The sequence below is a fragment of the Osmerus eperlanus genome, chromosome 8 (assembly GCF_963692335.1).
Source record: "Osmerus eperlanus chromosome 8, fOsmEpe2.1, whole genome shotgun sequence".
Taxonomy (NCBI): domain Eukaryota; kingdom Metazoa; phylum Chordata; class Actinopteri; order Osmeriformes; family Osmeridae; genus Osmerus; species Osmerus eperlanus.
Window position 1 is genome coordinate 3646685 of NC_085025.1, and position 18823 is coordinate 3665507.

An 18823-nucleotide genomic window follows, 5' to 3' on the forward strand; every position below is an offset into this window, starting at 1 on the left:
CATTGTGGAGTTAGTCTCAACTCAGGGAAAGCAAACTCTGTCAGGATCCAGTTCATTAGCACCTAGTTTAGTGTTTGAAGTTTGTTATTTATCCGGTGCCTAAAGGGGAACCCCGTTCAGACGTATGTATATATGTGTGTGTGTGTGTGTACAGTACTCTTGCATCCACAGGGGGTTTCCAGAGCAAATTGCTCAAGAGCAAATAAAACTTTCCATGGCGCAATAAAATGTATAGGGAAAGAACAGGGCAGACATGGTGAACTTCTGAAGGTAGGAAACAACTTCGCGAATTCATGTTGAAAAAATATATACATATGGGTTTGAAATATACGTTTTGACAGCGGGTGCCCTTGACTCTGTATGAAAGAGTAGTATTAGATGTAGTGGGAAAACTCACAATGTGCAGTTTAAAATACAGTTGGCTTGTTGATAAATATGAACTACTGTTCCCAATGGAAGCTTTGGACAGGACGCTATCCTCTTAATGCTTTATCAAGGAATACTAAGATAGGAGAACAGTGCAGTTGTAGTCCTGATACACGGCAGAGTAATCAATATTATACAAGCCTGGACACGCTATGCTAGTACAGTATACCCCCCCTCCCTCTCCCCCCTCTGGCTGCTTCAGGACTTTGTGAGTGTCTATCTCAGTGTGTGTTTTCCTCCTCCACCTCCTCCTCTTTTTGTGATCTGTTTGTTCTTTGGAAGACATCCTTCTCTCTCTGGCCAGACAAAAGTGCCGCGTTGAGCAAAACCTCCACTCACTTTTTATGGCCTGTGTGGGTCGTCCTATTTGTACATGCTTAGAACAAATTAGACCAGCAGCTGTGCAAGGCAGGCCATTCCATGTTGGCTTTTCGTGATAAAAATACGTTTCGGTAAACCTCTCAGCTCCACTCCAGAAATACGCAACCCGCTTCTTCTGGGACAGTTTTCGTGTATTTACTATCAGTACTTCCTACCCAACAGGCAGAGAGAGAGAGATAGGATAGAATGGAAGAGAGAGACACAGAAAGAGGGAGATAATAAAAAAATAAAACAGGATGGAGAGAGAGAGGGATGAGGGACAGAGAGACCACCTATGCAGTTGTTTTCCACACGCAGAGGAGAAAACAAGCTGGAGAGGGAGAACCGTAGAGAGAGAGAGAGGGGAAAGGGAGAGAAAAAGGGGGGACGGGTAACAGGACAAGCTGCACCTGTCCTTGGGTGAGACAGACTTCCGCCATGGGTGACATCAGTTCTGAGAAGTGACTGAGAAAATGAACTGGTTTACAGCCAAAGGGACCCGTCTGTATGGAACATTATCATTAGGCCTTACATAGACTAGTTCTCCTAAGAAACCACACAGCCAAAACATGTTTCTATTCTCTCACTAGGATTATTAGATTTACTGTAAGGGCTTCCATGAAATATATCTATATAACTTTTTTTACTTTTACCTTGGTTAATTGGTAGATTGTAAATTGTGGGACATACTTTTACCATTCAATTCCACTATTGGCTGAATGCACCGAGGCCTTTACTCATCATGGGTTTAATGGTTGACATTAAAACCAACATCACGTCCTTCCCTGATTTACGTCAATCTATCATCCATGCTTTCATGCCCCTGGATGGAGCAGTGAAGTGGTAGGTAAATATAATTTCTGACAGAGTGACAGGAATAAGGATTTTTTTCAGTTTGGAGTTCTTAGGCTAATCTTCCATGATTATGGCCTCTTAGGCCAAAACACACCCCAGGAGAAAGAGGCTGTTTTCATCCTGGTGGTGCAGGAGCAATGCTGGCTGTTAGTGGGACCAGTTTCTCTGGGGACTACCCCACTCCCTCCCTCTTTCTCTCTCTTTTCTGTTCCTGCAGCAGGTCTCTCGGCCCTGGGGGACTGTCCTGGAAGAACTGGACTACATGGGCAGCGAGCAGCTTAGTGGTGTAATTTTGCAGAGTTAAGCTTTGGACAAAAGCATCTCTTGTTGAAGTGAGCTGTTGAGCTGTTTGCTGCGCTGGTTGTTTCCCAAACCCTGTGGAAAGGAAAGCACAGCCAGGGACCAATGCCAAACAAACACAGTCCAACTCACCTGTGCAATATCTATGGAACTGAGTGACCTAGATTTAAATGGAAATCATCGCAAATATTTACCGGCAGCGCCTGTGGAATAAGCACCTTACAGGCCGGACACTGGGTAGCTAACAAACTGTCAATGAGTAAGAACCCGACTCAGTCTGTGTGACCAATTTAGTAGAAAACAGGTTTATCCATTGACAAGCTTATGGTCATACCAACATGATATAAGTAAGTTAGATACTTTCCACCAATGCATTAGTGGTGGATTTATGCATTCATTTCAAAATATGTTTCCACCGAGGATCCATGCAGTGGATGAGCATCTATGTGCTGTCTGGTCTGTGGAGCAACAGCCCACTGGTGGCACACAGGAAGCTTCTATACTCTGAAGCTCAGTTTAGACGTGTGGGCCACGCTGCAAATATTGGTCTTGGCCACAGAAATTGAATTATATTGGCTCAGAAAGCTTGGAAATAAAAAACTGCAACCTTGGGAACAATTATGCAAAGTGAAAGGCGTTAAACCAAGTGCTACTGGTTTTCATTTCCACCCAGAGAAAAAGAATCTGCAGTAGCAAAAACCAATCTGCCTGAAAAAGTACATTTAAACATTTATCCTAGTTTTGGCAGCTCCAACTTTCACTCTCTCTTTTGGATTGTGTTTTGTGGCTTATTGGTGTTTAACGCTCCTGAGAAACTGAACTTAGAGTACATTTAGATTTTATTGTTTGGTGTCAGTAGCCCATGTCTCGCTGAAACAGCGAAGCCCAAGTGAACCCTTGGCTGTGGTGAGTTGATGGTCCATTAGAGATGCAGATAAACCCTCAGAGAATTTTGTAATTGGCTTTTCCAGCTACAGTATAATGTTCTGACTACACAATAAATATCCTTAAGATCAGTGGCAAGCCTGTCACATGCCTGGCTGTTAGCCTCTGTTGTGAAATTAATAAAGGAGGATTTATTCATCTGCTAAAGTAATCATTTCTTTCCCCTCTACTTAAAATTATTGTGGGGCAATAAACACTATTTTATTTCATTTTTATTTCGTTTTAGGATTACAGGAAATCTAAACTGCGGTCAATGGTTGGGAGCAATGATATTTTTGGTAAGCTTTATACACACTGGCTTTGACAGTGTAAACTAATAATCATGGGTGCCATTGAAGTCTTGCCGTTTGACTGGGAACACACAAGACCTATAGATCCTTAAATTAGCTCATTTTTCCTCCCATCCATGTCAACTCAGGGTTGTTGGTTTTACGGTCCTCCCATCAGTGGGACATGGACAGAGACTCCTCTCATTAGCCTATTGAAGACCCACCTGCAGATCACAGGAAACACAAACTCCATTGCTCTCATTGACATCAGCGCTACTGTAGCTAGCCAGCTAGCCTGCAAGAGCTCCATGCGAAACGTCAAGCCAACTTTGTTTGCTCACAGCTGAGGCTCAAAAGAAAGGGAGGACCAGTGAAGGAAAAGAGCCAGCTTTGACAATTTCACACAAAGGGAGCACTGTTTCTGGGCGGCTCACACTGTTCCTGAGGCCCATTTCATGGGACAGTTAGCAAGGCCAAAAGCAGCCCGTGGACTAGAGTGCTTGCAAGGCCTGCAGGGCCAGACCTGGGTCTCCCCCTGTCCACCCCCCCCTCTTGTACCCAGACCAGTTCAGTCTTTTTAATGGCACAGCCCAGCCACTCTGGGCTGCAGGTGTTGCTGGCTACACAGATCCTCGTCACATGGACTGAGAGGGTACAGAGGGCTGGGGAGGGGGGGTGTTTTGAGTGCTACGGTTGTTTTGTTCTCATTACAGGTGGCGGTGGGATTCTCGTTAAATTAGATGCAGGAACACTTCCTGTTGCGTGGACATCTATGTAGTTAAACTATGCTTTTTAAAGCTTTTTAAACTTTTTTTGTTCTGTATAATCATTCACATCTCAGAACATCCAACAAGGTCTGACTTAGTAATATTATGTTCTCTGCTGTATGAGTAATTAGGGTTTCACTGCACAGGTGAAAGTACCGTATAAGGTTTCAGTCTGTCTGAGAGGGTTGAACTTGGTATCAGTGGTTTTGACTGAGTGGTTGTTAAGGGGAGGACGACTTATTCGGGTTAAGCAAAACATGACTGGCTGTGATTAATAAAAATAATTAACGTTTGAAACTAGGCGGACCTCAACTTGAACCTCAGGTACCATCCATCACCCTGAACAAGGCTGGGGCTGCAGCATTCATTTCCTTCTGTGTCCCGTCCAAGAAGGCAGTGTGAGAACATACTTCCTCCAAAGATGGTGGCTATCAAAGAGAACATTCTCTGCCTGCGTTTGATTTAGCTCTAATAGGAAAGAAAGGCCAGAAATACGGCTTCCGCTGAGTCGAGCTTGCGAGCAAGAGAGGCGAGGGACAGAAGGAGGAGAGACACAGAGAAAGAGAAGGAAAGAGAGAGAGAGAGAGAGCGAAGGAGAGATTAATATCCAGACCTCTCTCCTCGTGACCACAGAGTGGGCATAAAGAGCTCAGCGGCTCGGTGATGTCAGCGGGCCGGCCTGTCCTGTACTTTGAGTTGGGTTTGGAGGGAGCCAGGCTTGGGAGGACAGGGCCCAGAGTTTCCCACATCACTCACAGGCCCCTGATAGGCGGTCGCACTACCCCGTAATGACAGGGGGAGAGATTTAGTATTAAAGTCTCCTCCATGGGTCCTCCACTCTGTGCCTGCCTGCCTGCCTGCCTGCCTGACGTCAGACTGTTAAATATGGGGATGAGAACATGGCTGATGGGGAGGGAGTTAGACCTGTCTTAAATATATGGCTCTTCTAGTGTAAATTAAGAAGGAACCTGGCCGGATTCCTTCCTTCAGGGTGTTGCTTGGGGGACCTGATGCATGCAGGAGGGATACCGAAGAGTTTCAATTCATCACTTCAGGGATTGTGAATGTCATATCCGCAAAGGCCGCATGGTAAACTGTGATGTTAGGTGGACTCTCACTCCTCCGCAGAGGTTTGTAGTTTAGGGTCGACTCGGTATCCCAGCCTTTTCATATTAATCATTAGTGGACATCTGTGGTTGCCTGTAGAATGCTCTCGTGCCACTTGGTTGTGTGGAGTTTGTGGTTCCACCCCTGAAGACTGTAGTTAGCATAGTTTTCAACCCACCATATTGAGCGCTGATACTAAGGGGCTTCCCCTTGGTTATTTAGATGTGCCTGTGTCATCCAAGTCTCAAACTAATGAACTTGGAGAGAGGTAGCTCGATAGAGGAGGATGGGAACATTCATTTGTGAAATGTCATGCAGTCAACGACGAAAAAGAGCCCCTTGTCTCCCAGTCTGCAACTTGAACGCACAACAGATTCCCGACATGGTCCGGCCAAGTCCACAGCATTCCGGCCCTGCACCTGCATCCGCGGATCATCACACCATCCTTCCGTTTCAAGCAAAGGCCTGAGCCTAACGCGCCCCCTGACCTTCTCCGGCTAACGTAAACTAATTAGGCTGGTTCTGAAAGGAAGGGCTTAATCAGCCTCCACTGATCTGGAGCATGTAATTCTGCTCTCCCCGATAGAACCTCATTATCTCATGTTTTCAAAGGAGAGCGGGGTGGGGGGTGGGGGGGGGTAAAGGGGTAGATGGAAGGAGAGAGGCGGAGGAGGAGGAGGAGGTGGTGCTGGTACAGGAAGGGGGTGTTACGTTGTTCCTTTCGTCCAAGAGCTCCTTTCCTCTCACGTCGGACTCTGAAATCAAATGTCAAGCGTGAAGCGCGGAGAGCGGTCAGTACCGCCCTGTCCGTCGGGCTGCACAGAGGGGGCCTTTGTCCGCCGTCACTTAGCGCCAATTACAGCCCGTCAAAATAGTTTTTCTGCCGTGGGGCGACGTGTTAATGGGCCCAGGGTTGGGTGTGAGGAGCAACCCTGTCCACACACACCAACCAGGGGTCAGGGGTTAATAGGACCCCTTCTGATGTGGCGGATGAGATTTCGGCAACCTTTCGCTGGCGAGGGAGAGCCAGAACAAAGCTGGGAGAATGTGATACAATTAGGCGGACAGCTAGCGGGCCACAGCGGAGGGGTTCTAAGAAGTAGGACGGGCCTGGTACAGGTGGGCAACAGGCCGCTGGCCAAACAGGTGCCAGGGAAGGTCAGATCCCCGCCCACCAGGAGAGAGGACACAGGTGAAGACACGCCAGACAAACTCCGGGGCCTTCTTTGCGATGAGCAATTAAAAATCCTGTTGATTTGTTTCTGTGGTCACAAAGAAGGTCCTTTTGTGGTTGTGGGCCATCGGGCCCTCCGTGGCATTTCTGAGAGCGGGGTGGCTGGCTCAGACAGCGCTCAGGGCCAGCAGGACTCCAGACCGCCCTTAGATAAACCTGGAAACTCTAGAATACATGAAAAAAAAGACTTGGCATAGCTGGCGTCTGACCTATACCTCATATTTCCTGTGTTTAAATAATCAGCGATTATCTGATGCGGAATGAAAAACCACCCCCCAAAATTATATGTTCATTAGATTGAATCGTGCTACATGTGAGAACTGAGCTAGTCCCCCGTTTGCACCGTAAGTGTGGGAAAATAGCCCGACAAACTATCCATGAGCCCTCAGAAGGCCCACAATGCTTTTCCAGGGAACACTGGAGATGAAAAACGCCACCGCTATGCTGAGTAAATCTAACCACATGCAAGCATGTGGGACCAAGCGGATGACTTCTATCCACATTTAAACGCTCTCAAAATACTTCTCGGGAGTTATTGGTGCACAGATCCCTCCTCGCCAACATCCCCTCACCCAATCCCTCGGAAAAAAGGGCCCCTACTGGGAAACAGCCTTCGGGAACCGAGCCCCCAGCCCCATGCTCCTAATGTTGAAATAAGAGAGGTGATTGAACTCAGCGTCCAAATTGGATTTGTTTAATCTGCATCGAGTTTGAACATCCTGTGTAAACACGAGCGTGTGCAGATGCCGGAAACGCCACAGCCAGGAACGTGAATGCCCGTGGTTGACTTTGGCAGCGCATGAGAGGAGCAAACAGCAGTGTATGGCGGTAACAGGGGCTCGAGGACTTCCATTGTTACCAGAGGGGGTCAAAGGGCCACTTCCTACTTCACAAACGAAGGAGTGCGCTCGAGCGGAGGGGAACGGGAGAGGTCAGGAGAGATGAGAGGAATTTCAGCCTTTTTAGATCACCGGGTGAACGTGTATCTCCACATGGTTCAGATCACATTGAGTTAAAAGCTGCATACAATTCGTCATTACAACCCCCTTGTCTGAAGCCCACCCAATAGGAAGCGATCATTGTCAAAACTCTTTAAATTAACAACTGGTGAGAATGAAAAACTCCTACTGAGTTATGACCCCGTTCAGAACCACAAGCTGTAAAAAAAATTTTTTTTAAATGTGTGCGGTGTTGAAATCAAGTAAACACAAACATCATTAGCAGGTTACCATATGTAAGTGCTGCCTATAAACAACATACTTTGGTAAGACTCCAATTTCCTCGCTGTCTTTGTTTATTTCAGCAGCTGCTCAATTCAATGTCAAGTCACATATCAATCGTCTCATTCAACAGCGGTTTCTGTTATTTTCTCCCACAGAGACGTAAGTGAGAGTTTGACATTGTCCTGATGGGCTTGTCCTTCTCCTCCACCTCCGAGTCAGGGCACCCCGTGCCTCCCAAAGCCAAACTCATTAGGGAGTGTGTTTTGGGGAAGGGGTGGAGGAGTGGTGGGGGTCGCTGGAGGTCAACTCTAATCCCTCTGTCTCTGCGGAGCAGCGTGACAGCGCGTCTCCTCCGAGGAAGATTGGACGAGTCCTCCGGGATCAGACAGGCCTGATGACAAAGTGTGGCAGATTGATTCACACGCATATAGACACATAAAGACACACACACACAAACTGTGTGACAAATTGATTCTTCTCTCAGCAAGAACCTCGAGGAGTTATCCCTTCAAGCAGTTCCCTCAGCATATTTGTTTTTGTGCGCATACACACCTGTGAACGCACGTGTGTACTTTTGCATGTTTGTGTGTGTGTGTGATTTTACTGCCTTATTTCTCAGTGCTAACTGTGAGGTGAGGAGAGATTGTGTACAAGGTGACGTTTTATTATGTCTGGCACAACAAAGGCAATTTCCGGCGTATTCTGAAGACTTGACAGTGTTGCCGTTGATGTGATTTATTCTATATGATGCCTGCCTTTATTGAACTCTGGTCATGTTGCCCTTGTCTCCGCTGTTACGTTTTATTGTTTTCATTGACATGTGCAACTGGTTTACAGATGGCTTATCAGCGTCGTACACTATTGAACTTGAGAGAAGCAAAAATGGCAAAAAAAGTTTGAAAAATAAAGAAGAAAGAACGAGGGGATGGAGAGACCACAGGGAGGTGAAGACACAACAGCAAACAAAGGCCCGAAAGAATGTGCAAAAGAGAAAGAATGTGAGAGAAAAGACCAAAAAAAAGAGAGAGAGAGAGAGAGAGAGAGAGAGAGAGAGAGAGAGAGAGAGAGAGAGAGAGAGAGAGAGAGAGAGAGAGAGAGAGAGAGAGAGAGAGAGAGAGAGAGAGAGAGAGAGAGAGAGAGAGAGAGAGAGAGAGAGAGAGAGAGAGAGAGAGAGAGAGAGAGAGAGAGAGAGAGAGAGAGAGAGAGAGAGAGAGAGAGAGAGAGAGAGAGAGAGAGAGAGAGAGAGATGTGGGCCATTCATAAGCAGACTACTCCTAGCGATCTTGGGCCAGCACACCTGCTACTATTCACTTCAGAGGAAATAGACACTCTGTGGATGAGAGGCGTTTGGCCCCCGGACAAAACCGCTGCAGCGCCAAATTAGAAACAGGAAGGACTGTGGGTAAGGCTCAGATTAAAAACGCACTCCCCACATGGACTCAATATACTGCAGGCCTGATCCTGCTCTGGAAACCCAAAAACCAACAGCACTATTTTATGTCCCAGTCAACAGAACGCCCGCTGTTTGCACAGTGACAGCAACAGAGATGCAGTCCAAAGTCAACCACCGAATGTTGGTAAACTCTGCCTTTGACTCTAAATACTTCTTGTTTAATGAGGAGGGGTCATTTCAGAGAATAGCACATATATTTGCACTGTCCCTGAGTGAGTGTAAAGCAATCTTAAAAAATACATCAATTGTCATTGATCTGTCACATTATAAACTATACGTTAATAAGGATTAATAGGATATTAAATCTACTGTGTGTGTGTTCAAAGGCAGTCCATGTTAATATGCAAGTGTGGTGCACACGTGTCTATGCACATGTGTACCATGTGTATGAAGACCCTTAAATGTCCAGTTTGTGTGTCTGGCATGAAATCAGTGCAGATCCCTAATTAGTAGCTAGGGTCAACAAACCACCCTGACATCAAACCCCCACACTGAGGCACTTGGCAGTCTTGGAGAGAAAAAGATACAGTCTGTTTGCGTAATGTAAGGGTTTTAGTCTTGAAGTTAAGAGTTCACCATCCCTGTGCAGGCATTCTGCATACGTATTGGGGGGTTTTCATTAGTTTGAATGTTATAGATGGCTAGGCCATCCGAACTGCAGATGTGAGGGGTGAGAGGACATGTTTTCTCCACCGTGAGGCCTAAATCCTCCTCTCTCATTGGCTCGTCACTGGACAGGTCCATCTCTCAGCAACTCTGCCGGATGGATGGGGTGAGCACACACACACACACACGGACACACGGACACAGCACAAGCTAACTTTCCCACAGTAGACCATTATCGCTGTTAACACTGTCAACAGGCGGCTAGCAGTAGCTAATGATCCGGAACCGAGTGAAAGAAGAGGACTGAACCAGTGGAACTACCAAGAGGTCTGTGAACGTACCAGAAAAGGAAATGAATATTGATATATGCCCGCTCCCTTCCTGCTTTGACCTCTGACCTCTAACGGGTTTCTCTTCTGCTGACGGGAGCGCAAAGGCATTTCCTGCCAGCTCATGAACATACTCACTCAATTTGGAGAATAGGAGAGAAGAAAATGTCAGAAAAACGTTGGTACTGAGGAAAAACAACATTACCTCTTACAGACCAGGACAAGGAAAAAGTATGCTCTCATTCTCATACGATATTTCCATTTGCTCATGGGTCCGTCCAAGTAGCGTGTTTCCCTCAATCTATCATTTTCACTGCGGTCACAAACTGTAGAAACCATACAGTAATTATTCCTACAGATATTGAGGAAGTCTAGAGGTCTTTTGTCCTGTGCTCGGCCTGAAAACAGGCTCCCTGCTCACAGTGGTCAGTTTAGGACAGGTGAGGATCCATGAATCACAGAGGGATTCCCCCTCCCTCTCTTTCTAACAGCACACACAGACAGGAGTCTGCTGATGACTTATCTCAGCTGGTGCAGCCAAACCACGTGGTCTCCACTGACTCTGAGAAGAAGAAGAAAGACAGACAGAGAGAGCGACCAGTGGAAAAAAAGACCACAATAACCTAGGTTTGTGATGGCTTCTCTGCTCCACCTACACTGCTCCACCTCTCCTCCCTCCTGGGCGTTTGAAGAGTCTCTCTCCTCCATTCAGCCTCATGGAGGAGGTCATCACTGGAGCCATGAACGACTGCATTCACCCAGGGTCTGCCGACTGATGTCTGGGCCAAACGCATTGAAGTACACGCACACACACACACACACAAACATGTGCACACACACGTATACCCACACACACATTGCAGCAGACGGGAGTATGCTTAGTGCGACTCCAGGAGGAAAACCTGCCATGACATCACCCAGGGGACTGCAGGTGCAGGGCCGGGACAGGAAGTGAGTCACAGGAAGTACAGTGAGGCAGACTTTGCCATGCCACTGACAGGCTGTGGGAGAGCGGAGGGGGGGGGGGGGGGAGAAGTGTGTGTTACACCTCAGAACCGAGCAGACCAGGTCTGGAACATGCTCTTTACACAAACAAGCCCCTCTCATCTCCCCCCAGCTTTTCGCTTTTACGACTTAGAGACCTGCTTTTGAGGAGAGGTGGTGTTACAGTGACTACTTGAACTTTTAAAGGAGCAGAAGTGTTAACCTATGATGTCGTTTCACCAGATGATTTCACCAGCTTGGGTGCTTTTTTTCGTTTCGTTGGATGGATGGGAAAGCGTCGGAGAAACATCTAGAACCTAATTGGCAGTGACATGTCGATCATGTGCGAGTGGACCGTCCGGCAAACGAGGACCTCGGCCAAGCTACCGCAAAGTGATTTCTGACCAGTAGGACTGATTCCTACTGAACCCATAGGTGTACATGCAGGACGAACAAAGCTCACGTTAAACATCTGAACCCTGTGGCATTCCTCCAGCGCTGAGAGGTGTGACAAAATTCCCCCTCTAATGAAAGCCAGAGAGCAGAGCAGGGTAGGTCCACAGACCTGGATGGGTGGAATGGTGTGTCCTTGACCGGCAGTTTATACAAAGCTTATTACGCTAATGAAAAAAGTGTGAGGAGTGTATTTCTCCAATACCACCCAGGGAAACAGAACCCATTGCCCCTGCACCCTGCATCTGGATGGAACCTTGCGGTAATCTGCTCTAAGCACCAGAGATTCAGGACCAGCTTTTTCTCATAGACCACCAACCGCGGACCCCAGAACTTCACAACACGTCCAGAGTCAGGCTAACGGGGTTTGAGGTTTGAAGTGTCATGTTCACAGGGATAAAAACTGTTCTTATCTCAGTAGTTATGTTGGCACACCAGCATTCCGAGATTGGAAATTCAGTTTGAACCCTTACATCAGACCTCAGAATTCTCCTGGGCTCACATCACAGGCTATGTAACAAGAGAATGATTGTTGCCATCTACTGGCAGACTCCTTCTTGGAAAGGTCAGATATAAAGATAACCTTTCCCTCACACACCTGTGTGGAAGAGACAGTTTGCAAGGTTGAACTTGTGTTCCTCTCCAGTCATTCGACTAATTACATACACTTTACATCTCGGTTTCAGCCACACCTCAACGGACAAAATGGTCTCCCCAAACCATAAAAGCTCTCAGACGATCTTTAGTGTTTTTTATACTTGTGACATTTACATTTAGTCATTGAACAGAAGCATAGGCGTCATGCAGTTTACGGGTGCCGCAGTGAGATTTACACAGTCTTTGACTTACATTTATCAAAGGGGCGTGCTGGGCTTGTCATGTATGCTCCTTGAGTGATCTCTCATCTTCCTGCTACAGAGATAGCGGACGCTTTCCTCACCACTCCTGTTCTGGCTGGGAGACGCTCACAGGCGATCTGAGATCAGAATGCACCGCCTGAAACGAAACCTTCAACCTCAGAGATGGGAACACACTTTTCTGACCTGGGATCAGATTCTGGGGGCGTCTTCCTCCTTCAGCCTGTTAGATGATGCCACATGTGGCCCATATGGATCCCCTTCCGCCCAACCCCCCCTCCCCCTCTGTGGAGGAGCAGAGGTCCACATGCGAACTACAAAGTGCCACATCTCCAAATCTAGACCTGGTCTTGATAAAGGAATGACAATAGGATGGTTCTGTGTGTGAATGTGTGTCTATAATTACTTACTTAGTAATGTGAGTTACTTGAGGCAATTTTAAACTTAGCTGAAGTCTGAATACGCAGTTCATAGTTCCTTTATTTAGATGTGACAGGTTGATGAATTACTGGAAGCGTGTCAGTTAAATGATTTTCCTTCTACTGCTATTCCCCAGATAAAACACACTCTTCTCTACGAACAGCACATTGTATGTCCTCTGTGGTTTTCACTGCCTTCTTCTCTAGAGAATCATAAACCACTTCACAGTGTAGCATTGCCACGGCTACACTTACTACCAGGAGGATGTTTGAACTTAAAGATGCCCTGGTCTCCTCCTCTCTCAGCTGGGTCCACCGTCATTGAGTGCATGATTAGCTCTTACAGAGAGCTAATCATGGGGGTCAGATGGCTGAGCGGTTAGGGAATCGGGCTATTAATCAGAAGGTTGCCGGTTCGATTCTCAGCCGTGCAAAATTACGTTGTGGTTGTGTCCTTGGGCAAGGCACTTCACCCTACTTGCCTCGGGGGGAATGTCCCTGTACTTACTGTAAGTCGCTCTGCGTAAGAGCGTCTGCTTTATGACTACTACTTTAAATGTAGAGAGCGCATTAGCGGAGCATATTTTCAGGAACAAGTTAGCAGTAGCTTTGACTAATTTAACCCTTGTGTTCTCCTCGGGTCGTTCTGACCCATCAGTCATTGTGACCCACCGTCGTATTGCGACAACTTTACCGCATACAAAAACAAAGTGAAGCATTTTCTTTTAACCGTCGGGCTGTCTCAGACCCCCCACATTGCGAAGGTTAAAAGAAAAGTATTTTTATTTGTTTTTGTATTGGGTAAAATTGGGTAAACACAATGATGGTTCGTTATGAACCTTTGGGTCATGTGACCCGAAGGCAGCACGAGGGTTAACTCATAGTCATATCCCTCAACCACCGTGATGCACACACACACACAGTGTGTCAGTAGCTTGGATACGCTAACTCACTCAGGCACCGACAATGGAATAAAATACTCCATAAGAGAGAATAAGTAGATCTATCGCCTCTCTGTCATTCTGGAAAAGTAATTTCCATACTTTTTATGCTCCTGAATCTGTGGACAAGGCATGTGTGTCTGATGTGTTCAGAGCTGCAGCACAGATGCCACTGTCTCAGCTGGACATCATCTCACTGACTGTTCTCGGAAAATAAAATAATAAAAAACACAATCTGCACCACCTCTAAAATTAGTACGTGCGGCACACGAAGAAACAAAAAATACAAAATATATATAAAGTGGCCACTGCCCCTTCCCGCATCTCTGTGTTTACATGTCCTGCCCTGGCGCAAGGCCGGCCCGGATCTCCCAGGACGACGGAGCACTTTGCTTCATCAAAGGTGCACGGCACTCTGCATACTTTCCAAATACGAGCGGCCAGAAATCTGGAAATCCGATTTTATAACCCTTATGATTTTGGTTGTTGTATCTGCAGATGCGTTTGGTGTGGTTTTGTTTTTGCGCAGAGCTGAAGGAACAGGCCTGGCCATGCTAGCACTGCCTCAACGATACGCTCATCAGGACTGCTGTGGTTCTGCTCTGTGTTTATGAGTAAACAAAGAGAGGGAAGAACACACCAAAACTTATTTGCCAGATGCTCACAGAAGGGGAGGGGGGGGGGGGTGGGTGGGCGTCCTAGTCCTATGAATTTCAAGAGCGACTTTGCAGAAGTGTGTGTAGCAGGTGAATAGGAAACGGTTCCTAGGAAGCATATCTTCCACTTATGGTATTCCAAGTAACACATGCTGACACCAGTAGCCTATGGCCCAAGCATACTTAGTGATAGACTGGTGCAGCTAGTAGAACAAAGTAAAAGTACTCAATTGGTTGAGCCCACTTCTACCGTAGTCCTCAATGGCTGAGCCTACCTCTACCCTGGTCCTCACTGGTTGAGCCTACCTCTACCCTGGTCCTCATTGGCTCATTGTGCTCCTACCCATTCAGGCCATACAGGCTGACTGTGAGTGTGCAGCTCTGTTTGTAACGTTATTCACACTTTTGACCCTCACCTTCTCCGTGAGAAGTCCAGTAGTGGTCCCAGAGGAGACGTCTGACAGTAACCTGCCCCTGAAGTCAGAGCCCCCCACAGGGGCCAGAAACACTGGCCCTCTCAGTCCCCAACAACCATGTTCACTTGGAAGAGAGGTAGAGTGGGAGAGGGGGGGGCTTTCAGGAGAGCTACCCACGTGTAACCCACCATGGGAGCTGTATTTCCACCCAACCCAATGAAAGCTTTATGGACTTAAAGTATAAAGGCAAACCACTAAATCTAACACTTTTTAACACAAGCATTTTTCTTCCCCCCCCCCACCCCCACCCCCACCCCTTCACCATACCCTAACAGTTTTGGCAGAGACCCTTATTTCTAAAGTTGGGCTCAAGTTTTTAACTGTTGAACGTTTAGTTGATTTGCATCAAATGTTCATTAACCGTGTCAGGGAAGGGACTTCCTCCTGAAGTATTAAAATGGCGCGGGCGTTGCGGCAGTTCTACGGGCAGGGCCGGGATGCTGTGCTGTGGTGTGGTGGGCTCTACGCTGGAGAAATGGACACCAGATGGGGAGCGAGGGGGGAGCGGATGCAAGGTAAAATAAAATAACACATGAAGGGGATTGGAACTGAAGTGTGGTGGAGGGGAGGGGGGGGGGGGGTAGTCTGGCACAAAATGGCTGATTGCATCATTTAGGTGGGCCGTCACATCCTAAGTGGATGAGATTATGTATTTTGACATGTCTTTGCGTAACAACGCCTTTGTCAACAGAGACAACGCAAACATTGGCAAACACAGGATCTTCGACCCATCCCTTCGAGCTTGATTTTGGGTTGTAAAAAAAATAAAAAATAAAAATATATATATATATATATATCTTTTGTTCAGTGAAACTTTCACAGCGCAAAAGCCCACCAAATAATTTTTAGCATAGCTGATTGAAAAAAGCATGCGTGTTGGTTTTCCCTGCAAGCGTATGCATGTGTCTGAAATGGAAACCAACATTCCATGGTTCCAATGTGCTCTCGTATAAAAAAAACATTCTATTTACAGCATTGTGAGCAGCCTTGTACTCGCTTCCAAACCCTTTCTAATGCAAACACAGCAGAAGACAGTCTGTCAAACCCCCCCACTCTCTCTCTCTCTCTGTCTCTCTCTCTCCCCCTCTCATTATCGTATGCGCCGTCATGGCTGCAGTGAGAAGTCCTCGTCTCCTTCCTCCTCCGGAGGTTCATGGCTGGTATTGAATTGTCACCCTGAGGACAATGCATAATTACCATATGAAGTCATCCACACGAGCCTGGGAGGAATCTCCAGGATGATCTGCTGTAGCCACCGTCTCAGTCCCTCTGAATAAAACATGAGCGAAAACCTCTCCTTGGGCAGAGTGCGCTCTTGTTTGAGCTGTTGTGTTACTTATTTAACGCTTCTCTAATGTTTCTCCTACACATTTCTCTACATTTCGTCCCCTGTCAGTGTCAGAGCCAGGGCATTCCCCTGGTGCCAGCCACTCAACAGAGCAGGATGACTCAGACTGGTAGATGACAATGGAAGGCAGTCAAATGCAGACGAGATGTTAGAATGTGTCTGAGCATGTGCAGTGGGGGGCAGGTACAGGTTCCTGTGTTTGTTTGTCTTCATTAATTAGAGCAGTTGGGGAGCTTGTCTCTGTCTGTGTCTGTCTGCCTGCCTGCCTGCCTGCCTGTCTGTATGTCTGCTGGCCTGTCTGGAATCAGATCTATTATGTGTTAAATCACAGTGCAGACAAACACAGAACTTTCAGACCCCGCAACTCTAAACCCCACTCACAGGTTCTTGTTTTGAGAGGCATGAATTCCCAGGGTTCAACTTTTCAAGTAGCATTCCCAGGGACCCTTGCAATGACATCTGATTCAGAAAAACATGTCCCAGTGTTTGTCTAGTTCTCCCAGGAGACTACAACATGTGTGTGTATGTAGCAAGGCGACCCCCTCCTCCCTGTGACTCCAACTACTTTGGATCATTACTGCTTACCTCCACTAACTGACTTTCTCTTCTTGCTCCCAACAGCCAATGTTAGTTTCCATAGTTACCTGAAGAGTAAGCTGAATGGTATATTTTTTAATATGTTGTGAGGGGGGTTTTCTTGTTGATTGAGTTTGCGATTATTTATGCTAGGAAAATTGCACCGTTTTGTGTTGAAAATGCTATGTGGGATTTACAACAATTGGAGCGGAGTGTTTTCTCACGATAAATACACATTATTTATTTACAAATAAAGTGGTTATAATAGAAATAAATACAAAATAAAAATCTGAGCATTATACTTCATGTGGTATTGCACCCATTTCAAAATGTACATCAGAAATACATTTTCAAAACCAGTAAAGGAATATTCCTCCGATTAAAATATGTATTTTTTAAATATATTCATATATAGTTTTTTTTTCTTCTTCCAAAATAGCTCGGTCTTTCTTTCATATAAATAAGAGTCTTCATTGGGAAACCGGGTGTCCACAACCTCTGTCTTAGTCTCTCAGTCCCTCTCTCCATCCCTCCCTCTCTCGCTCTCATTCTCGCTCTTTATCTCTCTCCCTCCCTCTCTCTCGTTTTTTTTGCTCTTCCATCTCTCTCGCTCCCTCAATCTCTCTCCGCCTCACCGGCATCCACAGCCCTCTACCACCATGTCCTGGTAGTTTTTCAGGATGACCTTCTCGTACTCGTCCAGGTAGAGCAGGGAGATGGGGCTGAGCTCCGTGGGCACGCAGCACGCCCGGGGGATGTTGGAGTTGACTGAGTTGACCAACGTCTGCACGATGGCGTGGTTGGTGGAGTTGAGGTGGTCTGCCAGGGGGAAGGGGCACTCGCCGTGGCAGTAGAAGGCATGGTAGCCGGGGGGCGCCACTATCCACTCGTTCCAGCCCACGTCGCTGAAGTCGACGTAGAGCGCGTGTCTCTTGCAGCTGGCCTTCTGCTGCTTCCTGCGCTGCTTGCGGTGCGTCGCCTGACGTTTCTCCCGCGTGTGCAGCACGCCGTCGCCTATCCCGTCGTGACCGTACGTCACCAGCAGGGGGCGTACCTGCGGCCATGAGTCCTGGTCCTGGTGGAGGGACCGGCTCACCCTGACGTGCCGGCTCCTGCCGTCCCCACTGCCCTCCCCAGGGTGGTGGAAAACCTCCACCTGGAAGCCGTGGTTGCGGCGCCCCCCGGAGGCCCACTGGGACACTGCGGGGCTGACGTCGAAGCTCTCCCAGCGACTCAGAGAGTCCTGCACCAGCCGCGTGTCCAGCAGACGGGTCAGGGTCTCCCCGCCGGGGGAGGAGGGGGCCCCGAACACCTCGTACACGTTGATGCGATGGAGGCCCGCGCCGGTGCTGCCGGTGCTGCCGGTGCTGCCGTTGCTTGAGGTGGGGAGGGGCGTGGCCCCCAGGACCTGGTCCCTGAAGATGCGCAGCTCTGCGGAGGTAATGAGCTCATCCCCGGGGATGGAGGTGAGGTTGAAGAAGAACTGCTGGGTGGTTCTGCTCTTCAGGCTGGCCAGGGCCTCCATGGACTCTGCAGGAGACACACGAGGGAGAAGAGGGTCGGTTACACTGATGCTGAGACTATGGACATGAAGCACTGAAGCTGTTAACTTACTCTTGCCTTCACCCCCCCCCCCCTCCCCCCCCCCACACACACACACACACACACACACACACACAGCGACTGTGAGTTGCCTCTGGCTATGGGCACATCACACAGATAGTCACACAGACTGACTCTGTGTAATGGCAGGCAAATGATGATATTTGTCATCATGGAATAACATCATTGGAGCCTGGTTAATAAATGTAATCTGTCAAAATGTCATGGCATCAAAGCAAGGTGTTCCCCTGTCTTGATAAGATAGGATAGAGTCTCTGATAGCATCTTCTATTATGCATGCTGCTAGGACGCTAAATGTCATGTCGAATGTTGCCCTTTACAGATTGCCAGCAACGATGCTAGAGTAAAAGGCTCCATCGTGTATCTTGGGATCATCAAAGCTCTGTTTTGACAGTCAATCAACATGGGATGTTATGTGCGATTTATCTGATTGACACAGAACTGGTGATGTATTTAAACCCCCCGAATGGAAGGGTTAATGCATTTTATTCCTTATGTCATTTCTATTCTACAAGACACTAATTGGATTAATGTGTACAAATATGAGACATATTTACATCAACTGCAATTCATTTGATCGCATTGAAACTTTGAACTTTTACCTTTCATACATCCG

The 18823-nt window shown here is 47.4% G+C and overlaps 2 protein-coding genes across 2 annotated transcripts in view; both read right to left on the reverse strand.

Annotated features, from left to right (window-relative positions):
- fermt1 (FERM domain containing kindlin 1) overlaps positions 1 to 18823 on the reverse strand; it is a 214090-nt gene that overhangs the window by 14387 nt on the left and 180880 nt on the right. The gene's annotated exons all lie outside the window — the stretch shown is intronic.
- bmp2b (bone morphogenetic protein 2b) lies at positions 16810 to 18139 on the reverse strand. Its single transcript, XM_062468430.1, has one exon. It carries the CDS (start codon positions 18107 to 18109, stop codon positions 17216 to 17218), a length of 894 nt encoding a protein of 297 aa, XP_062324414.1. The 5' UTR covers positions 18110 to 18139; the 3' UTR covers positions 16810 to 17215.